Source organism: Ranitomeya variabilis, chromosome 3 (genome assembly GCF_051348905.1).
Source record: "Ranitomeya variabilis isolate aRanVar5 chromosome 3, aRanVar5.hap1, whole genome shotgun sequence".
Classification (NCBI taxonomy): domain Eukaryota; kingdom Metazoa; phylum Chordata; class Amphibia; order Anura; family Dendrobatidae; genus Ranitomeya; species Ranitomeya variabilis.
The window spans coordinates 37,987,063-38,013,722 of record NC_135234.1 but is presented as its reverse complement, the minus strand read 5'-3'; the positions used below and the strand labels follow the sequence as shown (position 1 = coordinate 38,013,722).

Sequence of the window (26,660 nt, the reverse complement as noted above, 5' to 3'; positions counted from 1 at the left end):
AGCGTTCCGGAGCTATAATAACATAAAGTGACAGTGGTCATTGTAAAAATTGGCTTGGTCATTAAGCACCAAATGGGCTCTGTCACTAAGGGGTTAAACAAGTTTTAAAAAAGGAAATCAGCCAAAAGATTATTTTAATAATTCTTCTATCATTCCACTTGGCATTAAACCAGCTGGACATTATCCATCCTCAATCATTCCCTTCTCTGCAGATAATACTGGTCTGTTCATTTGTCTATTGAACCTCTTATTACTTGTCTTTTAATTTAAGGCCAAAATAACTAATTAGGTTTAATAGATAAGAAATTATGAATTTTGTCATTACTATTAAATTATTAGTTTAATACAAATCACTAACAATAGTGTCGATAGAAACTTATTCCTATTAATTTCTGTGAGAAGTCCCTTTGCCGTTCATATCAGCTTTTTCTTCTAAAGAGGTTTTGAAAATGCCTCATAAAAATTAATGCTTTTTACTTCTTTGAAACAGATCCTAAAGGAAACCTCTCCAAATTAGGCACTGTCCAATCGGAAGGCTGCAAAGAAACTTCAGGAAAAAAAATGCTTCCAAAACTCTTCAAAAAGAAGTATTTTTCCTGAAGCAGTTCCTGCTTGAAAAACTTGTGTTTCTTGAATCCCCTTGTGTGAACATCGTATAAAGGGGATGAAGGGGCCTGGAGAAGTCAGAGGAGTCTGATTCATTAGCAGGCGCATGCCTCTTAATAAGTCAGACATGTCTTAAAAGTTGCGTGTGCCACGCTACAAATTTTCCCGATTAGGAAACTGGAGTAAGGTTTGTGGTGTAAGGTGCGCCACAACCTGTAATGAATTAGATGAGCGGTGGTGTCGCCGTACAGAGCTGATGGCATGAAAACATCAAAATTAGCAAACCTCACGTCTTGCTAAAATATTGCAGCTTTTTAAAGTGTTTTACACCAAATTTTTGCTGAGTTTTTGGATTCTATTTTCCAAAGTTCTTAATGAGGATTTGGAGAGTTTGGCCACGTTCACATGTTCAATATTTGACATCAATATTTGTAAGCCTAAATCGGGAATGAAACAATCAGAGGAAAAGTATAAGTGCTCGTGCAGGCTACCGTATTTCTGGTGTGAATGCGATCTGACCAAACATCGGCACGCACCCAGATCAATGTTAGTCTATGAGGCCATGCACGTGTCTGATTTTTTTTTTTCTTGGACAGAGTCCAAAATCGCAGTATGCATGATTTGCATCCAATATTTGGAGCACACTGGGCCATGCAAGCCAATGACCGTGAAAAAACTGGACTGCGCTCGTATGACATCCACCACACTGATTGTGGACCCAGGCGTTTGGCCCACCTAGTCTGGTGCTTTAATGACATGCGCCTGAGCATTCTGGTGGTGTTCAGACTGGTAGTGGTCTGGCCCCTGCTGATCTCGGTATGGTTACACATGATCGTTTTTTATCTTATGCATTTTCTGTAAAAAAAAGTCAAACTGGGGAACACCAGACCCTAGGCCTAGGATCTGGCCTTGTGGGGGTACTCTAGGGAAAAGTTGACCCCCTTCTTCCACTGTCAGCCTCACTGCCTCTTCCTGCCTTTTGCAGCACTGTGGATCTCTCTTCCTCTGCGCAGCTCGCTCTGCATGCTACATTGCCCGGTTAGGTCAGAGACTTCATCATCCACCACCTCCTCTTCCACTTCCTCACTCTGTTCCTCCTCCTGACTTGTTTTCTTAACATGACTTGTTCGCTGAATAGAAGAATTTGTGGGTTATGATCCACGCTGCCAGCTCATTCAGAACAGACAAAATGTACAATTGAACAGTGGTTTATTCTATGCGTTTCGGAGTGCATATGACTCCTTCAGGAAAATACCACAAGTCTTGTGGTTGTGACTTGTGGTATTTTCCTGAAGAAGGAGTCATGTGCACTTTGAAACGCATAGAATAAACCACTGTTAACTAGCTAAATGCTCTTATACAAACTCTGACAGCGGCATTTAACTTGCGCTTCCAGCGACGCGCGGGAAATCCCGCCCATTGGCACCGTGTCACATGACCAGGGGTTGACGATGGGTTGGCATGACAACCAGAGGTCTCCAGCAAACCTCTATGGTTGTCACTGCCGAATTGCTATGAGCGCCACCTGCTGGTCGGCGCTTATAGCAAGGGAGGTATTCTGCTACATACAGGCGATCTGATCATCGTCTGTATGTAGCAGAGCCGATCGGATTATGGCAGCTTCTAGTCTCCCATGGAGACTATTGAAGCATGCCAAAAGTAAAGAAAAAGTTTTTAAGAATATTAAAAAAATATAAATGTTCAAATCACTCCCCTTTCACCCCATTCAAAATAAAACAATTAAAAAAAATCAAATATATACATATTTGGTATCACAGCTTTCAGAATCGCCTGATCTAGCAGTATAAAAAAATAATTAATCCAATCGCTAATAGGTGTAACAAGAAAAAAAGTGAAAATGCCAGAATTACGATTTTTTTTGGTTACAGCTACATTGCATTAAATTGCAATAATGGGCGATCAAAAGATCTTATGTGCACCACAGTTTTTTTTACAAACTTTGGAATTTTTTTTCACCACTTACTGTAGATAAAAAAAGAACCTAGACAAGTTTGGTATCTATGAACTCGTAATGACCTGTAGAATCATAATAGAAGGTCAGTTTTTTTGCTATTTCACCACACTTGTAATTTTTGTTCCGTTTTCCAGTACATGATAAAGTAAAACCAATGGAGTTGTTCAAAAGTACAACTTGTCCTGCAAAAAACAAGCCCTGACATGGCCATATTGACCAAAAAATAAAAAAAAGTTATGGCTCTGGGAAGACGAGGAGCAAAAAACAAAAATGCAAAAACGAAAATACCTCTGCGGCAGGGGCGTAGCTAGAGCTTTTGCCGCCCGGGGCTGTTCCCGAGTTTGGCGCCCCCCCCCCCCCCCCCCTCCAGAACGTATGCGATTTTCACACTTAGTCATGTACCGACGAGCTCCTCTCCCTTAAGCTCCCAATGTTCAGTGAAAAACTGAGAGAAGCAGAAGAGAAGCTCGTTGTTACAGGACCATGAGTATGAAAATCGCATATGAGTGACGTGTCCATGTGTCGACGACTGGAACCTGCAGAGCTGAATCATGACATTGCACGCTTCTGAATTCTCACAACGCATGCACTGCACACTTTTAGGATTCTCCATTGCCGGTGGACAGTCATGTCAGCACAAGCATGTGATTTGTATACTTCTGACCACATTCCGACTAGACGTGCCCAGCCTCGCTCAGCTCATTTTCATAGAGTGAGGCCACACATGTCTAGTCAGCACGTGACCGCATGTATGTAAATCGCCAGCACCAAAGAATCCTGACAGTGTGCAGGGCGCACTGTGAGAAGTCAGAAGTCTGCAGTCACAAAGAATGACTGCAGACTCATTACAAACCTGGACATCCCCTTTAATGCTCCTAACATAAATAAAAACATGAGAGTTAGTCAGTATCACAAATAACATTTACATCCAGGTACCTGATAGATGACGTCTCCTCTGGAGTCGTTCTCCCCATGTTGAGTTTTCTCATCCACAGCTGTCTCTGCAGACTTCCATCTTCTCCGCTCTTTTGCAGAAAATCTCCACATGACGCCCTTAAAGATACAAGTGTCATTATAATGCTCCTGAATAAAAAATTTCCCCTCACTATATTGTCTGCATAAAATATGACCCCCACACTGTCTGTCTTATGGTACATGCTCTTCACACTGACCTCCTCTTTCTATACCGGACCCCTCTTCACACTGTCCTCTCATACTGTGTCCCCCCCCCTATAGGGCCCAGTATTTATACTGTACTCTCTCATCACACTCCCCCTCCTTTGTATACTGTCCCCTCCTGGCTGTGCCCTTACACTGTCCCCCATGCTACGCATGCACACATCCCAACACCCTCACTCCCCGTACTCTGTCCACATACGTTTTTCACATCGCTACTCATACTGTGTCCACATACATTCCCCCGTTTGACCCCAAGCTGTCTGCACCCATCCCCCATACTGTTTCCTCATATATGCCCCCCCATCTCCCCCTTTGCTCTTCATTTTGTGTCCTCAGATCTCCCCCACACATTAAATCCCCCCATCCCCATGACAAATCTCCCCCCACACACAATAAATACCCCATCTCCACTCACATTAAATCTCCCCCCACAATAAATCCCCCCATCTCCACTCATATTAAATATCCCCAATCCAATAATATATCCCACTATCCCCACTCACATGAAATCCCCCCCACAATATATGCCCCCATCCCCACTCACAGTAAATCCCCCCAAAATATATGCCCCCATCCCCACTCACAGTAAATCCCCCCCCCACAATATATGCCCCCATCCCCACTCACAGTAAATCCCCCCAATATATGCCCCCATCCCCACTCACAGTAAATCCCCCCCCCACAATATATGCCCCCATCCCCACTCACAGTAAATCCCCCCCCACAATATATGCCCCCATCCCCACTCACAGTAAATCCCCCCCCCACAATATATGCCCCCATCCCCACTCACAGTAAATCCCCCCCCACAATATATGCCCCCATCCCCACTCACAGTAAATCCCCCCCCCACAATATATGCCCCCATCCCCACTCACAGTAAATCCCCCCCCACAATATATGCCCCCATCCCCACTCACAGTAAATCCCCCCCCACAATATATGCCCCCATCCCCACTCACAGTAAATCCCCCCCCACAATATATGCCCCCATCCCCACTCACAGTAAATCCCCCCCCACAATATATGCCCCCATCCCCACTCACAGTAAATCCCCCCCCCACAATATATGCCCCCATCCCCACTCACAGTAAATCCCCCCCACAATATATGCCCCCATCCCCACTCACAGCAAATCCCCCCCACAATATATGCCCCCATCCCCACTCACAGTAAATCCCCCCCCACAATATATGCCCCCATCCCCACTCACAGTAAATCCCCCCCCCACAATATATGCCCCCATCCCCACTCACAGTAAATCCCCCCCACAATATATGCCCCCATCCCCACTCACAGTAAATCCCCCCCACAATATATGCCCCCATCCCCACTCACAGTAAATCCCCCCCCCCAATATATGCCCCCCATCCCCACTCACAGTAAATCCCCCCCTGCACCTTCGGTGTCTTCAGCTCCACTCACAGTAAATCCCCCCCACAATATATGCCCCCATCCCCACTCACAGTAAATCCCCCCCCCCAATATATGCCCCACATCCCCACTCACAGTAAATCCCCCCCCTGCACCTTCGGTGTCTTCAGCTCCACTGGAGCACTTACCACCGCTCTGTGTCTCCTGGTCGATCTGCACTGCAGCTCCTGCTCTGCCGCGCAGGTGAGTGACGTCAGCAGCGTGATCACATGACCTGATCACGCTGCTGGCGTCGCTCTGACCCGGCAGTCAGAGCTTCAATTGTACTCGCATCTCAGATACGAGTACAATTGAACACTGGGAGCCGGCGCGCTGCAGCTTCTCTGTGCCGGCTGTCAGCTTGACAGTCGGCACAGAGAACAGCTGACTCCCAGTGCGGGGGGTGACAGAATGCAGCCGCCGGGGGAGACACTGCGGACCGCCGCTTTAGGCGGCCCGACTGCGCCCCCCTGCCGGCTGCTCCCCCCTAGATACGCCACTGACTCACCCCCGCATTGTGCCGCCCCCCCCCCCCGCACCCCCCTTCCTACGCCACTGCTCTGCGGGTTAAGGGGTTAAATTATCTACCCAGCTAAGAGCAGTATTATTACAGAAAAGCATCTATTTAAATTGTCACTGAAAGGATTTTTTAGTGTACATGACACAACAAAATCTGTAAGGCAATCAAACGCGAAAAATGTCTCTAATACGCTAATGTCTACTCTGCCACCGAACCCTAAATTATTTTAAGATATGAGGGGTATTAGGCGAGAATAGAATATATTTGAATTGTCAGTTGCAGGCTATCCCCATATGTTTAATGGCTTAACATCAGGTGCCAAACATGCGGGGCGAGGAGTCGAGCAAGTAATCAGATACTTGAACGAGTGCCGAACTCATGGAGCAGGCAGATGCTGGATCGAGCCTCGGGTTGTGCCGAGCATGCTCGCACATCACCACCCTTCACAGTTTCTGAACCCTGAAGCTGTGATAAGAAGTAACAGAACACTGAACATGTGCACAGCAATGCCATTTTTACATTGCTGTACATTAACCCTTTTGCTTTTGTTTTCGGGCACTTTTTCAGGGATTCCAAGCGTGACATTGTGTCTAACATTTTTGTGCCAGTGTTAATTAGACTCGACCTCCAGGATCTTGAAAAAGAATCTTCCAGCCATCGGCAGCAAGCAGTTCTGATAAACAAGACTCAGATCTGGTCCTGAAAAATGAGGATATGATGTGTGTGGCCGGTAAAGCACCAGTTACTCCTTTATCATTGTGCCGAGAAACTCCAGCTGGGTTTTTTTTTTCCCCCTCAAAGGTCAAATTTGACGAAAACTACTCGAAAAGCAATGAAGTCTGAAAGCAGGGTGAACATTGAGAGAACACGCAGGAGAAGACACAGAATAATACCCGGAGCCCATGTGAGGGTAGCGCCCCTTGTTTTTAAAGAGCCGGGTCCCATTAATCATCCTGTCCATCTACATAACAATCACTTTGTAGCGTGATTCAGAGCTAATTAATCGGCTGCAATTCAGCTCAGTAACAATGTATCCTGCATGTTTCACAGGCCATAAACCGCTCTGACATACAGACAGGCCGCTCACACTCACAAAGACCCTCTGGGGCCCAAAACTCAGTGTTACATTGATCAAGTTTAAGTGTCTTGGGGGGTGGGGGGCTCCGGTGCAGAATGCAGGGGGACAGCCACAAGTCAGGGTCTCTTTCTGAAGAGCAGAGCACTCAGCAAGTTCAAGCACTCAAGAGTTTCTCAGTATCTACTTGTGTCTTTCAACAACTGGGAACAATAATACGTCTTACTTGCAGCTTTCGGAAAAATGCTTTTCCCACGTATCAATGAGTAAATATAGATATATTATTCTGTATGTGAGCCGATAATGCTGCACGATCACCAAGGTGCAAGAATGAACCCACCGCTACTCCTTGTATTACTAACTCACAATACAATGCAAAGTTGTGTAACATTTTTCATATAATTCCTGCATGAATTTATTGCAAATTTTACAAGATCTCTGCTTGCAGTCATTGAGCATGCATCTATATTTGTCTCCAGGGAAATAAAGCATTCAGTTTCATCTCCAGATCTCACAGTACAAACTAATATACACTATTGACCTCTTCCTGCCGCAACCAATTTTATTTTTTACGCTTTCGATCCAAAGAGCCATCATTTTTTTGTTCTTCTGTCTACGTAGCCATATGACGGCTTGTTTTGTGGGTATGAGTTGTAGTTTTGAAAGGCTTCATTCATTTTACAATATAATGTACTGGAAAATGGGGGAAAAAATCCAAGTGGGGTGAAATAGTGGGGAAAAATGTTAGTATGATTCTGGTGAAACGAAACATACAGTACTATTTTTCCATATATTTCTGTAATTTAAAAAAATAGTAACTTAGTGAAAAAAAGAAAAAATTGAGTTTGTGTCAACATTTTTATTGATTCCATTTTGGGGTGCATACTGTTTATAGCAACTCTTGGAGAAATGAGGCCACCAAAATCCAAAAGTGCTAGGTTTCCTGTGTGGTTTTTTAATGTATGGTTGTGCATTCATCCTTCCTTCAATTATATGAAGTTTGACAGTGCCGTATGCTGAACAACAGATCCACACCCTGATGTTCCCACCTCCAAACTTCACTTTATGGTATATTTGGGTTGATATGCAATGCCTTTTGCCCTCCAAACATGGTGTGTATTATGGCCTCAAAAGAGTTCAATTTTGGTCTCATCTGACCAGACTATATTCTCCCAGTATTTCACAGGATTGTCCAACTGTTGTTGGTCAAACTTTAAACGTGCTTGCACGTGCTTTTTGTTCAGCAATGGAGTCTTGCATGGTGAGTATGCATACAGGTCATGAAGGTTGAGTGCATTACTTATTTTTTTCTTTGAAATAATTGTACCTGCTGATTCCAGGTCTTTCTGTAGCTCTCCACAGGTGGTCTTTGGCTCCTCTGTCTGAAATCTTGAGGGGAGCACATGGTCATGGCCGGTTTATGGTGAAATGATGTTCTTTCCACTTCTGGATTATGGCCCCAACAGTGGGACCTTTAGTAACTTAGAAATTCTTCTGTTACCAATGCTATCAGTAAGTTTTGCAACAATAAGGTTGCAAAGGTTTTGAGACAGCTCGCTGGTTTTACCCATCAGGAGATTTTTCTTGTGTAATGAAACACCTTTTTATAGGCCATCAGTTGATCCAGCTTATTTCTCTCTAAGTGGCAGGATTTCTCTCTAATTACTGATAGAGTTCCGCTAGTGACTTTCCGTGGCTTTTTGCACCTTTCTTTCTTCACGTGTTCAATACTTTTTCCCAGTGTTATTTTTCATAATTACACATAACTTAATTTATGGATACATCTATAGTTTGATTTTTTTGCCTGTGTGGATTGGATATGTTGTTACTGACATCTGGTGAGAATTTCGTGTCAATAACACCTTTAGAAATATATTTACTTAGAAAATTGGTGACATGTTCAATACTTATATATACTTTTTTTTTTAATTTTGCCTTATCAATTTTTTAGACCCCGTAGGGATCTTGAACTTACCAGCCTTACTGCGTTTCATGGCTGACCAAGATGGCAATGACAGGGCCATACCAACCCATTTTCTCCCTGGGATTAGCACCTTCCTTATATGTAGTTGGCTTTTTGCGTCTAGCTTAACAAGAGGGCGAGGTTTAGCAGGGAGGGGGTGTAGTTTAAAATGTAACACGTTGTGCTACAATTTTGACACATAAGAGCTGCTTTAAAGAAAGTCAGACAGGGGGTGGTGTAAATTTAGACAAAAAGTGTCAAAGGATGGGGCAAATTTATCATCTATCTTGAGCCACTGGACTACATTTGTCTAGTCTTATTCTACTCTGTCCAAACGCAAGACCGCATTAATATGAAGAATATTAGAAAGTTATGGAACACTTCACCTTTAATCCGTGCTGCTTTCTTCGTGTCTGATGGACCTATTGGGTATTTGATGGTGTTTTTATCTTCTGAACGTTCCCACCGCTGACAATGCCCGGACACGTTAGTATGAAAGGAGATAGTTATTTTAGTTACGGCATGGCAAAATCTGATTAGAACGGTCTATTATGTCACAGCGATTTGTCTTTATGCCAAATGCATCCTTAAGTGGCAGAACTTGTTTTTTGACTGACAACCCCCTGGTGGGATCCAGACAGGCGGCCAAGACGTCCCAGACCTCTCGGATATTGGGAGCTGTGTTTGACAGCATCGTCCAAGTCCAAGTTGCCAAAATCTGCTGAGTATATTGGCTCTAATAATTTTATATCAACGTGATAGACCATAAATACCTTTATTAAAGGGGTATTCCAGGATTGTAATTCTTTCGATAGGGTTCGCGGGGCTCATTATTGTTTACCAGTAACAATACTATTCATACAGTTCACAGCAGCTCAGTTCTTTCTATTCAAGTGAAATTTACTGTGTCTCGGTACATCTCTGATTTCACATGGAGTTATACTTTATGAATCAGGGTTTTTTTTATTTAGAGGATTACATACAAATTCAATCACAAAATGGAAAATCGTTACTTGCAATTTGGTATTCTTCTTGAAGGCCCTTATAAGCTTTAGCTTGAAGGTAGTTGAATTGAGTTATTTCAATGGAACCAGTAGACTATTCCATTGTTGGAGCATTCCGACCAAGATACCAACATTTAGACATTTGTTACATTTTAGTTCAGCCCCAGAAGTGCGTGAGAACGGCCTCCAAACGCTCACTTTTGTCTACGATTCTGCACTGTCCTGCAGATCCTGATCTCCACTCTGAGGCTACTTTCACACTTGCGTCGGTATGGGCCGACGTACCGACAGAACCTGTGAAATTTACTGCAAGACGTGGGCAGCGGATGCAGTTTTACAACGCATCCGCTGCCCATTCTGCAGTCTGGGGAGGAGGGGGCGGAGTTTCAGCCGCGCATGCGCGGTCGAAAATGGCGGACACGACGCACAAAAAAAGTTACATGGAACGTTTTTTGTGCCGACGGTCCGCCAAAACACGACGCATCCGTCGTAAGACGGATGCGACGTGTGGCAATTCGTCGCAATGTGTCGCTAATGCAAGTGTGTGGAGAAAAAACGCATCCTGCGGGCAACTTTGCGGGATGCGTTTTTTCTCCAAAACGACGCATTGCAACGTGCGTCACACGACGCTAATGTGAAAGTAGCCTTAATTGTAGCTTTGTGGAAGAAGAGTCAGAAGACCTGGTGGTGGTGGTGGGGAGAGTAAAAATTGTAAAAAGTGTTGACTGTTAAAAAAAAAAGAAAAAAGCACTAATGTTATGATGACTTACATTTTTTACATACTTTTCAACCCTAAATATGGTTTGACTTATTAATAGGGATAGGGTTAGGACAAGTGTTGGGGTTTACGACTTGGGTGAAAACAAAGGTTAGGGTTAGGACTAGGATTAAGGAGAGTGCTATCATTAGGGATAGGGTTAGCTTTAGGGCTAAAGTAATAAAATAATAACAAAAAGTGGTAGTCAGCTCACCAGCGTGGACTTATGGTGCCCAGTATTATCCAAAGCCGGATCAGGACAAACCAACCACAGCAGAACACGATGATAGTATGATCCAGTGATGAAAGCTGTAAGTCTTATTGTGACCAAGGTCTTATTACTAGAACCTGATGCGTATTTGTGCCAATGTATGGATTGGAGTTGTCTTTTGAAATGTCTCAATAAAGGCTATATTTTAACACAATATGACAACACTACATTTTTTCTTTGCAGCAGACTGGCATTCCTGCCTACACACTAGATATTGTGTGTTCTGCTGACCACTATCTGTTCCAACTCTCAGATACACGTGTCTGTATGGGAAGAGGTGAGTTCACCACTGCCAGACTCCTCCTGAGAAATCTACTCTACACTATCAGTAAAGCCGAAAGAGTTGGTATAAAGGCAATGTGTAGGCATATGTGTCATGTCGGACGCTATTCACACTTGGGCGTCCGACAGACAGCGGTAATTCCGCGTTCGTCCACTATACGCTCAGTGGCGCCTACTAGATTTTATCCAGGTTGTCCGGGGTTAATTTAGCAGGTACTCGGGTTGGAGGCTGGGTCACGCCCACTGCCTTTAAATAGTTCTGCTGGACTTTGGGCGTCGCCGATTATAGCTTGTGCCTCGTGCCTAGTGATTCCGGTCTGGAGTGGTGGTCTTGGAGTAGAAATATCGTATCTGGTGGTGTATTATCCTTTGTCATATTTCTCCTTCCTATATTTGTATTTGTTTTGCCCGGTGCACGTTATAGTGTTTTCCTGTGTGTTTGCGGCGTGGTGCGTTTTTAGTTTTCCCTGTCTGTGCTTTCTGTTGAGGTTGGTGTGTGGTCTAATCACTGGGTGGCGGGTGGAGGTTTCAGCTTAGGACTGAAACAGGAGTCAGGGTCAGGCCTGGTGGCCCAGACAAGCACACCATTAGTGTAAATTCTGGGAGAGGGACAGACAGGGTTTTCCCTAGTCTGAGGGATATCGCAGGGGCCCGGGTAACCAGCCTTAGTCTACCCAGTACCCCCGTGACATTATAATCGGCCCCAAAATTTTGTATTCCATGGATCCCATGACTTCCATAACCCGCCAGTTGGAGGCGCTGTCCTTACAGGTCACTGAGTTGAAGGGGGCGGTTCAGCAACAGAGTCTAGTAGTATCTAATGTGCAAGCTGAAACTGCAGGTAGAGTTGCAGAGCCAAAGATCCCTTTACCTGAGAGGTTTGCTGGGGAACGCAGTAAATTTGTTGTTTTTCGTGAAGCTTGCAAATTATATTTTTGTATGCGCCCGATTTCCTCAGGTAATGAGGCTCAGCGTGTGGGTCTGGTATTGTCCTTACTGAACGGAGACCCCCAAGCTTGGGCATTTTCTTTACCATCTGATTCAGCTGCATTTAACTCAGTGGAGAGTTTTTTTTCTGCTCTTGGGCTCATTTATGATGATCCTGACAGAATGGCTCTAGCAGAATCTAAAATTCGCGCTCTCCGCCAAGGGGAGTGAATGGCAGAGGATTACAGTTCTGAATTTCGCCACTGGGCGGTGGACACACAATGGAATGACCCCGCGCTGCGGAGTCAGTTTGTTCATGGGGTTTCGAGAAGGGTTAAACAAGCCCTCCTGATGTATGAGACTCCTGCTTCTCTAGAGTCAGCTGTGAGTCTTGTTGTCCGCATTGATCGCCGTTTGCGTCAGGGGGTGCAAGAGACGCCGCCTATGGGGGAGGGCTGTTATGATTTTCCCAATGGCAGGGAAATCTAAATAACAACGGACTAGCTCTCGGGTGATGGGAACTAAAGTGACCGTGACCTGAACCTGACACGACACTGGAAGTAGCCGGGGAGTGTTTCCTACGATGCCCTAGACACCACGCGCCAGCCGGAGATCTAACTACCCCTATCAGAGGAATATACAGGCCTGCCTTACCTCCAGAGATGAACCCCAAAAGGAGATAGCAGTCCCCCACAGATATTGACGGTGAGTCAAGAGGAAAAGACATACGTAGGATGAACAGCAGATTTAGCACAGTGAGGTCCGCTTACTAGATAGCAGAAGTACAGGAAAGAGTCACTTCACGGTCAACTTCAAAACACTACTCAAAAACACCATCCTGAAATTACTTTAAAACTCCAGTGACAACTCATGCCACTGGAGTGGCAATTTCAGTCCACGAGAGCTTCCAGCTACAGAGAGTCACATTGCAAATAGCTGGACAAAAATAGCATTAACTAGAAACAAAATACAACTTAGCTGAACAGGATCTTGAGGCAGGAGAATGCAACAGAATGCTACTGATACATTGTTGGCCGGCATCGGACCAGCAGCCAAGCAGCCTTAAATAGGAAACTCCCCTAATGGGTGTCAACAGGTGATCAAGGATAGAAGAAGGCAAATAAGTGGCAATACCATAAAACACCACCGGGGGAGCCCACAAACAGAATTCACAACAGTACCCCCCCCTTAAGGAGGGGGCACCGAACCCTCACCAGAACCACCAGGGCGATCTGGATGAGCACTATGGAATGCACGAACCAAATCAGGAGCATGAACATCAGATGCTGTCACCCAAGAATTATCCTCCTGACCATAGCCTTTCCACTTAACCAGATATTGAAGTTTCCGTCTGGAAACACGGGAGTCCAAGATCTTTTCCACCACATACTCCAACTCACCCTCAACCAGCACAGGAGCAGGAGGATCAGCAGACGGAACAACCGGCATCTCATACCTCCGCAATAATGACCGATGAAAAACATTATGAATAGTAAAAGATGCTGGGAGGTCCAAACGAAAGGACACAGGATTGAGAACCTCCAGAATCCTATAAGGGCCGATAAACCGAGGCTTAAACTTAGGAGACGAGACCTTCATAGGAACAAATCGAGAAGACAACCAAACCAGGTCCCCAACACAAAGACGAGGACCGACACGCCGATGACGATTAGTGAACTGTTGAGTCTTCTCCTGGGACAACTTCAGATTGTCCACAACCTGTCCCCAAATCTGATGCATTCTATCAACCACAGCATCTACTCCAGGACAATCCGAAGACTCCAATTGACCGGACGAAAAGCGAGGGTGAAACCCTGAATTACAAAAAAATGGAGAAACCAAAGTGGCAGAACTAGCCCGATTGTTAAGGGCAAACTCTGCCAATGGCAAAAAATCAAGCCAATCGTCCTGATCAGCGGACACAAAACACCTCAAGTAAGTCTCCAAGGTCTGATTAGTACGCTCAGTCTGGCCATTAGTCTGAGGATGGAATGCAGACGAAAAAGACAAGTCGATGCCCATCCTGGCACAGAACGCCCGCCAAAATCTAGACACAAACTGAGTACCCCTGTCAGACACTATATTCTCAGGAATACCATGCAAACGCACAACATTCTGAAAAAATAGAGGGACCAGCTCAGAGGAGGAGGGCAATTTGGGCAAAGGTACCAAGTGAACCATCTTGGAAAAACGGTCACACACCACCCAGATAACGGACATCCTACGAGAAACAGGAAGGTCAGAAATAAAGTCCATAGAGATGTGCGTCCAAGGCCTCTTAGGAATAGGCAAGGGCAACAACAACCCGCTGGCCCGGGAACAGCAGGGCTTAGCCCAAGCACAAACATCACAAGACTGCACAAAAATACGTACATCTCGAGACAAAGAAGGCCACCAGAAGGACCTAGACACCAGATCCCTGGTGCCAAAAATTCCAGGATGACCTGCCAACGCGGAAGAGTGAACCTCCGAAATAACTCTACTGGTCCAGTCATCAGGGACAAACTGTCTACCAGGCGGACAGCGATCAGGCCTATCCACCTGAAACTCCTGCAAAGAGCGCCGCAGGTCTGGGGAGACAGCTGACAATATCACCCCATCCTTCAGGATGCCAGTAGGTTCGGAATCACCAGGCGAGTCAGGCTCAAAACTCCTAGAGAGGGCATCCGCCCTCACATTCTTAGACCCAGGCAGATATGAGACCACAAAGTTAAATCGAGAGAAAAACAACGACCAGCGCGCCTGTCTAGGATTCAGACGCCTGGCTGACTCAAGATAAATTAGATTTTTGTGGTCAGTCAAGACCACCACCTGGTGTCTAGCACCCTCAAGCCAATGACGCCACTCCTCAAATGCCCACTTCATGGCCAAGAGCTCCCGATTTCCAACATCATAATTTTGCTCAGCGGGCGAAAACTTTCGAGAGAAAAACGCACATGGTCTCATCACTGAGCAGTCAGGACCTTTCTGCAACAAAACTGCACCTGCTCCGATCTCGGAAGCATCTACTTCAACCTGGAACGGGAGCGAAACATCAGGCTGGCGCAACACAGGAGCAGAAGAAAAGCGGCGCTTAAGCTCCCGAAAGGCCTCCACAGCCGCAGAGGACCAATTAGCAACATCAGCACCCTTCTTGGTCAAATCAGTCAAAGGTTTAGCAATGGCAGAAAAACCCGCTATGAATCGGCGATAGAAATTAGCAAATCCCAAGAATTTCTGAAGACTCTTTAGAGAAGTAGGTTGTATCCAATCACAAATAGCCTGAACCTTAACAGGGTCCATCTCCATAGATGAAGGGGAAAAAATATATCCCAGAAAGGAAATTCTCTGAACCCCAAAAATACACTTTGAGCCCTTCACAAATAGAGAATTAGCTCGTAAAACCTGAAAAACTCTCCTGACCTGTTGAACATGAGATTCCCAGTCCTCCGAAAAAATCAAAATATCATCCAAATACACAATCATAAATTTATCCAGATATTCACGGAAAATATCGTGCATAAAGGACTGAAAAACGGAAGGGGCATTCGCGAGACCGAAAGGCATTACCAAATACTCAAAATGGCCTTCAGGCGTATTAAATGCGGTCTTCCACTCATCCCCCTGCTTAATCCGCACCAAATTATACGCACCACGTAGATCGATCTTAGTGAACCACTTCGCCCCCTTTATGCGAGCAAAAAGATCAGTCAGTAAAGGTAACGGGTACTGGTATTTAACTGTAATCTTATTCAGAAGTCGATAGTCGATACAAGGTCTCAATGAACCATCCTTTTTACCCACAAAGAAAAACCCTGCCCCCAATGGAGACAAAGAGGGGCGAATATGACCCTTTTCCAAAGATTCTCTGATATACTCCCGCATAGCAGTATGTTCAGGTACAGACAAATTAAACAAGCGACCCTTAGGAAATTTACTACCGGGAATCAACTCAATAGCGCAGTCACACTCTCTGTGAGGGGGGAGAGAATCAGTTTTAGGCTCCTGAAAGACATCATAAAAATCTGACAGAAATGCTGGGATCTCAGAGGGAGTAGATGAAGAAATGGGAACCAAAGGTGCATCCCCATGAATCCCCCGACATCCCCAGCTCAGCACAGACATTGATCTCCAGTCCAAGACTGGATTATGAATTTGTAACCATGGTAATCCAAGTACTAATACGTCATGTAGATTATATAACACAAGGAAACGAATAATCTCCTGATGGTCTGGGGAAAGATGCATAGTCACTTGTGTCCAATATTGTGGTTTATTGCTAGCCAAAGGTGTAGAATCAATACCCTTTAAGGGAATAGAAACCTCCAGAGGCTCTAAATCAAACCCACAACGCTTGGCAAAGGACCAATCCATGAGACTCAGAGCGGCGCCAGAATCCACATAAGCATCCACAGTAACAGATGATAAAGTACAAATCAATGTCACGGACAAAAGGAATTTAGACTGCAAGGTACCCATAGAAAAAGATTTATCAACCTTTTTATCAACCTTCTTTATGCGTTTAGAGCATGCTGATATAACATGAGCTGGATCTCCACAATAGAAGCACAACCCATTTTTGCGCCTGTAATTCTGTCGTTCGCCTCTAGACAATACACTATCGCATTGCATATGCTCTGGTGCCTTTTCAGAGGTCACCGCCAAATGATGCACAGGTTTTTGCTCAGAAGATACCGCCATATGGTGCACAGGTTTTTGCTCAGAAGATACCGCCATATGGTGCACAGGTTTTTGCTCAAAAGATACCGCCATATGGTGCACAGATTTTTGCTCAGAAGATACCGCCATATGGTGCACAGATTTGCGCTCCCGTAAACGCCGATCAATCTGGATAGCCAATTTCATGGCATCATTCAGACCTGTAGGCACAGGGAACCCCACCATGACATCCTTCACGGCATCAGAGAGACCTTCTCTGAAATTAGCTGCTAGAGCGCACTCATTCCATTTAGTAAGCACCGACCATTTACGAAATTTCTGGCAGTATATCTCAGCTTCATCTTGCCCTTGGGAAAGAGCTATCAAGGCTTTCTCAGCCAAAATCTCTAAATTAGGTTCTTCATAAAGCAACCCCAAAGCCAGAAAAAACGCATCTACATTTAATAACGCAGGATCCCCTGGCGACAATGCAAATGCCCAACTTTGTGGGTCACCCCGCAATAGAGAAATAACAATTTTAACCTGTTGCGCAGGATCACCAGCAGAGTGAGATTTCAGAGACAAAAACAATTTACAATTCTCTCTGAAATTCAAAAAACGGGATCTGTCTCCGGTAAAAAATTCAGGCATAGGGATCTTAGGTTCAGACATTGGAGCACGAATAACAAAATCTTGTAAGTTCTGGACCTTTGAAGCCAGGTTATTCAGACCTGCAACCAAACTCTGTGGATCCATGATTCAAACAGGTGTAACCAAAGCCATTCAGAGATTAAGAGGAGAGGAAGGAAAAAAAAAAAAAGGCTGAAGACTGCAGTTTAAGCAAGGAGTACAAATAAGCACTAAGGTGCACTTTCCAAACACAGAAGGAGAGAAAAAAAAAACCTTTTCATATCCTTTCCTGCTTTAGTGCATAGTTTTAACACATGAGGCCGGCCAAACTGTTATGATTTTCCCAATGGCAGGGAAATCTAAATAACAACGGACTAGCTCTCGGGTGATGGGAACTAAAGTGACCGTGACCTGAACCTGACACGACACTGGAAGTAGCCGGGGAGTGTTTCCTACGATGCCCTAGACACCACGCGCCAGCCGGAGATCTAACTACCCCTATCAGAGGAATATACAGGCCTGCCTTACCTCCAGAGATGAACCCCAAAAGGAGATAGCAGTCCCCCACAGATATTGACGGTGAGTCAAGAGGAAAAGACATACGTAGGATGAACAGCAGATTTAGCACAGTGAGGTCCGCTTACTAGATAGCAGAAGTACAGGAAAGAGTCACTTCACGGTCAACTTCAAAACACTACTCAAAAACACCATCCTGAAATTACTTTAAAACTCCAGTGACAACTCATGCCACTGGAGTGGCAATTTCAGTCCACGAGAGCTTCCAGCTACAGAGAGTCACATTGCAAATAGCTGGACAAAAATAGCATTAACTAGAAACAAAATACAACTTAGCTGAACAGGATCTTGAGGCAGGAGAATGCAACAGAATGCTACTGATACATTGTTGGCCGGCATCGGACCAGCAGCCAAGCAGCCTTAAATAGGAAACTCCCCTAATGGGTGTCAACAGGTGATCAAGGATAGAAGAAGGCAAATAAGTGGCAATACCATAAAACACCACCGGGGGAGCCCACAAACAGAATTCACAACAGAGGGCGTAGGTGCACGTGAGGTTGCTGTAGGTGAGCCCTCGGAGCCTATGCAAATCGCAGGGGTGTCACATCATCGAGCCCCCTTGCTCAGGAAGCAGGGAGCCTGTTTTTGCTGTGGTAAAAAAGGACATTATGTAAATGCTTGTCCTCTGTTATCTAAGAAAAGCGCAACGGTGGAAAACTACTAAGCTCAGAGGGTGTGGAAGAGGCTAATCTGAGCTTATGCATATCTTTCATTGTGGTCTCTCAATGTATGCTTCCTGCCAAAGTTATGGTCACTGGCAGAGAGCTGCCAATCACTGTTTTTGTGGATAGTGGTTTGGCCACTAATCTCATTGATGAGGAGTTTGCGCGCACGGCCGAGTTAACAGTCGAAAAACCGCCTCTTCCTATCCGGGTGGTCACCATCAATTCTGCTCCTCTCCCACAGGGGGAAATTACTGAGTTTGTGGCTGAGGTGAAACTCCATATTGGGGTCCTACATTTTGAGCAGGTTACATGTAGGGTACTCAGTAATCTTCCTGCACAAATGTTTTTGGGTTTTCCATGGTTATCTATGCACAACCCGGTGATTGACTGGAAAACTCAGGACATAATCCAGTGGAGCGGATTCTGCCAGTAGAATTGCCTGGCCACATGTGTGTCCGCTGTGACTCCTAACATTCCTGAGTCACTGCTGGATTTCGCAGATGTGTTCTCTGAGAAAGGTTGCTCAGAATTGCCACCACATCGCCCCTATGACTGCACTATTAGGTTTAAACCAGGGGCCAAATTGCCGAAAGCTAGGATGTTTAACATCTCTGGTCCTGAGAGGCAAGCTTTAAAAGACTACATTGCTGAGAGTTTGAGCAAAGGGCACATCAGGCCTTCGTCCTCGCCTGTGGCAGCGGGGTTCTTCGTTAAGAAGAAAGATGGCGGACTACGCCCGTGTCTGGATTTCAGGGAGTTAAACCAGATTACGGTTCGTGATCCATACCCTATGCCACTGATACCTGACTTGTTTAACCAGGTGGCTGGTGCTAAGTGGTTCTCCGAGCTTGACCTAAGGGGGGCGTACAACCTCATAAGAGTCCGTCAAGGTGATGAGTGGAAGACGGCTTTTAATACTCCTGAGGGTCATTTTGAAAATTTGGTGACACCATTTGGGTTGACAAATGCGCCTGCAGTATTTCAACATTTCATAAATGATGTGTTCTCGCATGTCCTGGGAAAATTCGTTATTGTGTACCTAGATGACATTCTCATTTATTCATGCGACCGTGATACTCATTTGGAGCATGTGAGGAACGTGTTGCAGCTACTCAGAGAGAATAAGCTCTATGCAAAACTTGAGAAATGGGTATTTTCGGTTCAGGAGTTGCCTTTCTTGGGTTATATTGTGTCTGCTTCAGGGTTTAAAATGGAAGCCGCTAAGGTGCAAGCGGTGCTGCGTTGGGAACAGCCTGATAACCTAAAAGCGCTTCAGCGGTTCCTTGGGTTTTCTAACTATTATAGAAAGTTTATCAAAGATTTTTCTACCATTGCTAAACCGCTTACTGACATGACGAAAAAGGGAACCAATTTCTCCGCCTGGTCTGAGGCTGCTGTGCGCGCATTCGAATTTCTGAAGAACAGTTTTGCTTCAGCCCCCATTCTGGTGCAACCGGACGTATCAAAACCATTTACCATGGAAGTCGATGCATCTGAGGTTGGAGTGGGGGCGGTGCTGTCACAAGGCTCATCCTTGGGCGAGTTGCGTCCATGCGCCTTCTTTTCCAAGAAGCTGTCGCCCGCCGAACGTAACTACGATATCGGCAACAGGGAGTTGTTGGCTATCAAGTTGGCTTTTGAGGAATGGCGACACTTCTTGGAGGGGTCGGTCCACCAGGTTACAGTTATCACCGACCATAAAAATCTGCTTTATTTAGAGTCAGCCAAGTGTCTGTCCCCCAGGCAGGCTCGCTGGGTGTTGTTTTTCACGCGATTCAACTTTTTTGTTACTTACCGACCGGGGTCTAAGAACACTAAGGCAGATGCTTTATCCAGGTGTTTCCCGGGGGGAGAACCTCGGGAAGATCCGGTACCCATCCTCCAAAAGGGTGTAGTGGTCTCGGCTCTCACGACAGAGGTTGAGGCTGAGATTGCCGAGGCTCAGGAGGAGGTACCACCAGAGCTTCCCATTAACAAATCATTTGTACCTCTCCATCTTCGCCTAAAGGTGTTGGGTGAGCATCATGATACTGTTCTGGCTGGCCATCCAGGTGTTAGGGGTACCTTGGAGTTGGTGTCGCGTCGCTTTTGGTGGCCCAAAATCTGACAGGACGTGGTCTCGTACGTATCAGCATGTACCACGTGTGCTAGGGCTAAGATGCCTTGCTCCCGTCCTGCTGGCACATTACATCCTCTAGGGGTACCAATTAGGCCATGGACGGAGATCTCCATGGATTTTATTACAGACCTGCCCTCCTCAGCTGGGAACATGGCCATCTTGGTGGTTGTTGATCGGTTCTCAAAGATGTCGCACTTTGTGTCCTTGCCTTCGTTGCCTAACGCGAAGACTCTGGCTCAGGTATTTGTGCAGGAGGTGGTCAGACTTCACGAGGTTCTGTCTGACATCGTGTCTGATAGAGGTACTCAGTTTGTGGCAAAATTTTGGAAAGCATTTTGCTCACGGCTGGGGATCAAGTTAACGCATTCTTCGGCGTTTCATCCTCAGTCAAATGGTCAGACCGAGCGTATGAACCAGAATTTGGAGCTGTATTTATGCTGCTTTGTTTCTGACAATCAGGAGGAGTGGTCGACGTTCCTTCCTTTGGCAGAGTTTGCCATAAATAATCACCGCCAGGCAGTGGCGTAACTACAAAGTTATGGGCCCCGGTGCGAACTTTCAAATGGGCCCCCCCCCCCCCACCATGTCAAAATATTTTCCACCTAAATTCACATTTTCCCTATTCATTTCGCACACTATAACTTTATTGCAATGTTGTATAGTCTGACCTCAGTGGCGTAACTATCCGGTGCCCCATTCTGGTATATATTTGTCCCTCGTACTGTACCATTGTTCTGTAATGTATAAAACAAAATAAACCATTATACTCATCAGGGACTTACATAGAAGTCATGGGGATCCATTTAAGAATTATAATGCACCCCCATAGTCCTCCTTATAATATACTGCACAGTTCATAGTGATCCATGTAGTATAATTAAATGCACCTCCATAGTCATCCATAAAGCATAATGCACAGCCCATAGTCCTCGATAAAGTATAATGCACCCCATAGTACTTCATAGTAGTAAAATGCACCTCATAGTCCTCCTATAAAGTATTATGCGCCCCATAGTCATATATAGTATAATGCAGCAGCCCCATAGGAGTATAAAATGCAGCAGCCCCATAGCAGTATAATGCATCCTCTTTCACCCTACCCCCCATAGTAGTAAAATGTGCCCCATACCGCGGCTTTACAAAATAAAAATAAAAATTTCCTTACCTGGCCGAGCTTCAGAGATGTCCTCACTCACGATTCGGCTGAGGTGTGCAGCGTCGTTCCAGCGTATGACAGTACAGTGACGTCATACGTCAGCAACGTGCACGCTGATGTCAGCTGCCAGCCTGTGATTGGCCGACGGCTGTTAACTATTGCCAGAGGTGTATCTAGATTTTCTGGCACCCGGAGCAAAATTCAGTTTGGCGCCCCCACCCCCTAAGCACACATGCGATTTGCACACTTAGTCACATGCCGAGGAGCTCCTCTCCCTAATTCAATGTTCAGTTAAAAACTGAGAAAAGCAGGAAGAGAAGCTCGTTGTCACCCAACAGTATGAAAATCGCATATGAGTAAAGCGACCATGTGATGACTGCTGGAACCAGCAAGCAGAGCTGAATTCTCACAGTGAGTATATTTCAGGCTGTTAGGATTGGCTGCAGGGCTTCCATTTATAATTAAAGGGTGCGTCCAGGTTTGAGATGAAAGTCTGCAGTGACTATAGGTGGCTGCAGGCTTCTGAATTCTCACAGCGCACACACTGCACACATTCAGGATTCTCCTTTGCACAAGTATGCGGATTTGTATACTTCTGACCACATTCCGACTAGACGTGCCTGGCCTCACTCAATTCATTTTCATTGAGTGAGGCCACACATGTCTAGTCAGCACGTGACCGCATGTATGCAAATCACCAGCACCAGAGAGTGTGCAGTATGCACTGTGAGAATTCAGAAGTCTGCAGTCACATAGAATGACTGCAGACTCATCACAAACGTGGATAACGCCTTTAATATCCCTAACATAAATAAAAATATGAGAATTAGTGAGTATAATAAAAAATATTTACATCCAGGTACCTTATAGGTGACGTCGTCTCTGGAGTTGTTCTCTTTCTTTTCTTCGTCATCTTGTCCAGACTCCATGAGTTTTCTCATCCACAGCCGTCTCTGCAGACTTCCATCTTCTCCGGTCTTGTGCAGCACATCCCCGCACGACGCCCTTAAAGATAGCAGTGTCATTATAATGCTCCTGAATAAAATATCTGTCTTACCCTGAGCCTCTGAATAACTAATTGCCCCTCACTATATGCCCTGCACAAAGTATGACCCCACACTGTCCCTCTTATGGTACATGATCTCCACACTGCCGCCTCCTTTCCATACTTCACACTGTTCTCTCACACTGAGTCAGTCACCCCTATAGGGCCCAGTCTCTATACTGTGCCCCCTTATCACACTCCCCCTTCTTGGTATACTATTGCCTCCTGGCTATGGCCTTACACTGTTCCCCCATGCTACATCCCCCACACTACTCAGTCTATTCTGTGCCCACACACACATTTTGCCACCATAATATCTCCTTGCACGTTTCCTCCTCCCTCCTCATACATTTACCTTCTCACTTTCCATACTGCCTCCTCACACATTCCTCCGACTTCCCATACTGTGTCCGCACCCATCCCATCACCCTCACTTCCCATACTGTGTCCTCTTACTTTTTTCCCCTCGCTACTCATACTGTATCCACACCCATACCACCACTCACCATACTGTGTCTGCACCCATCCCCCATCTCATACCTTCCTTTCCTCCTCATATTGTCTTCAAATTTCTCCTGCTCCCCATATTGTGTCTGCACCTGTCCCTTCCTTTGCTCTCCAAATTTGTGCCCTCAAATCATACCCATTACACAAAATCTCACCCAGCTATACTAAATACCCCCATCACAGTAAATCTCCTTCTGCCCGTTACAGTAAGTACCCCCCACACAGGCACAGTAAATACCCCACACGCACAGTAAATACCCCACACGCACAGTAAATACCCCACACAGGCACAGTAAATACCCCACACGTACAGTAAATACCCCACACAGGCACAGTAAATACCCCACACGCACAGTAAATACCCCACACAGGCACAGTAAATACCCCACACACGTACAGTAAATACCCCACACAGGCACAGTAAATACCCCACACAGGCACAGTAAATACCCCACACGTACAGTAAATACCCCACACAGGCACAGTAAATACCCCACACGCACAGTAAATACCCCACACAGGCACAGTAAATACCCCACACACGTACAGTAAATACCCCACACACGTACAGTAAATACCCCACACACGTACAGTAAATACCCCACACACGTACAGTAAATACCCCACACACGTACAGTAAATACCCCACACACGCACAGTAAATACCCCACACACGCACAGTAAATACCCCCCACACGTACAGTAAATACCCCCCACACGTACAGTAAATACCCCACACACGCACAGTAAATACCCCCTACACGCACAGTAAATACCCCACACAGGCACAGTAAATACCCCACACACGCACAGTAAATACCCCACACAGGCACAGTAAATACCCCACACACGCACAGTAAATACCCCCCACACGCACAGTAAATACCCCACACAGGCACAGTAAATACCCCACACATGTACAGTAAATACCCCCCACACGTACAGTAAATACCCCCCACACGTACAGTAAATACCCCACACACGCACAGTAAATACCCCACACACGCACAGTAAATACCCCACACACGCACAGTAAATACCCCACACACGCACAGTAAATACCCCACACGCACAGTAAATACCCCACACACGTACAGTAAATACCCCACACACGTACAGTAAATACCCCCCACACGTACAGTAAATACCCCACACACGCACAGTAAATACCCCCTACACGCACAGTAAATACCCCACACAGGCACAGTAAATACCCCACACACGCACAGTAAATACCCCACACAGGCACAGTAAATACCCCACACACGCACAGTAAATACCCCCCACACGCACAGTAAATACCCCACACAGGCACAGTAAATACCCCACACAGGCACAGTAAATACCCCCCACACGTACAGTAAATACCCCACACACGCACAGTAAATACCCCCCACACGTACAGTAAATACCCCACACAGGCACAGTAAATACCCCACACACGCACAGTAAATACCCCACACATGTACAGTAAATACCCCCCACACGTACAGTAAATACCCCACACATGTACAGTAAATACCCCACACACGTACAGTAAATACCCCACACACGCACAGTAAATACCCCACACACGCACAGTAAATACCCCACACACGCACAGTAAATACCCCACACACGCACAGTAAATACCCCACACAGGCACAGTAAATACCCCACACATGTACAGTAAATACCCCCCACACGTACAGTAAATACCCCACACACGCACAGTAAATACCCCACACACGCACAGTAAATACCCCACACACGCACAGTAAATACCCCACACAGGCACAGTAAATACCCCACACACGCACAGTAAATACCCCACACAGGCACAGTAAATACCCCACACATGTACAGTAAATACCCCACACACGCACAGTAAATACCCCACACATGTACAGTAAATACCCCCCACACGTACAGTAAATACCCCACACACGCACAGTAAATACCCCACACACGTACAGTAAATACCCCACACACGCACAGTAAATACCCCCCACACGTACAGTAAATACCCCACACACGCACAGTAAATACCCCACACACGCACAGTAAATACCCCACACACGCACAGTAAATACCCCACACAGGCACAGTAAATACCCCACACATGTACAGTAAATACCCCCCACACGTACAGTAAATACCCCACACACGCACAGTAAATACCCCACACACGCACAGTAAATACCTCCTAACACAGAAAACACCCCCCTCCACAGAAAACACCCCCCTCCACAGAAAACACCCCCCTCATACACACAGTAAATGCGCCCCCCCCCCCCCCCCCTCCTCTCCAAACTAAATGCATTGTGGAACAGAGGAGCTGGGTTTGACAGTTCAGTAATGTGCACACCATCTACCTCTGTACTCAGGGGTTGTTTTGCGCCTGAGCCTGGCTATGTGGCCTGGGAAAATTACATCACAGAGGTTTATCGGATTGTACGGCCATCCGGTGTGCAGAGGGACAGAGGGATCCTGTGGCAGAAGGAGGAGGACGAAGCACCAGCTTGCAGCTTTTTACTCACACTCAAGCAGCAGGAGCTGCCTTCGGCCCGTCCTTCCCTTTGGTGCAGCTGAAGGACCTGCAGACACACCTCTCTGCTGGTCACAAGGTTGGATCACATGACTGCATGCAATCCATCTTCCCTCTAATGTAAATGGGGACCTGCTGTGACGCGCGCCTCCCTCCGGGTCTCATGATTGGGACCTTGACAATTGCGCTACCTGTTTTTTCTGCGTCTTTGCTGGACGGGCAGACGGATGGACAGATGGGCGGGCCGGGGCCCCTAAGTACTGCGGGGCCCCGTCGCAGCTGCGACCTCTGCGACCGCTGTAGTTACGCCCCTGCCGCCAGGAATCGTCTGGGGAGTCCCCGTTCTTTTGTGTTTACGGGCATCATCCTCAATTTTGTACTCTGCATCAGGGGGGCTCTGCTGGCGTCCCGGAGGAGGACCAGTTAGGAGCACAACTGTCATCTGTCTGGAGGAGAGTGAAACAGCGCTTGCTGAGTGTGCTAGGTACAAACGTGTGGCTGACAGTAGACGGGTGCCAGGTCTGGACCTGAGTGTGGGTGACTGGGTGTGGTTGTCCACAAAAAACATACAACTCAAAATACCATCCCTGAAATTAGGTCCAAGGTTTATTGGTCCATTTAGGGTCGCCGCCATCATTAACCCGGTAGCCTACCGATTGGAGCTTCCTACGGTTTATAAGATACACAACGTGTTCCACAGATCGTTATTAAAAAAGGTGGTGGGTTCCGTGGACGCGACACCGACGCTATCTCCAGTTTTGGTGGATGGCAATTTGGAATTTGAAGTCTCCAAGGTGGTTGACTCTCGTGTATTGCGCCGCACAT

General features: G+C 46.1%; 1 protein-coding gene across 3 annotated transcripts in view; it reads right to left on the bottom strand.

Moving 5' to 3' along the window:
• Positions 1 to 25,919, bottom strand: part of LOC143817926 (uncharacterized) — a 30,152-nt gene extending 4,233 nt beyond the window's left edge. The window contains exons 1-3 of one of the 3 annotated variants that reach the window (XM_077299396.1): positions 25,828 to 25,919; positions 22,620 to 22,761; positions 3,518 to 3,634 (exon numbers count right to left, since the gene is read on the bottom strand). In XM_077299396.1, coding sequence (XP_077155511.1) covers positions 3,518 to 3,634; positions 22,620 to 22,697 — 195 coding nt within the window. In that variant the 5' untranslated portion in view covers positions 22,698 to 22,761; positions 25,828 to 25,919. Of the gene's footprint in view, positions 1 to 3,517; positions 3,635 to 22,619; positions 22,835 to 25,827 lie in introns of those variants that run through there. The other 2 variants (XR_013224210.1, XM_077299395.1) reach the window with 2 other exon arrangements.
• Between the last annotated feature and the right edge of the window lie 741 nt (positions 25,920 to 26,660).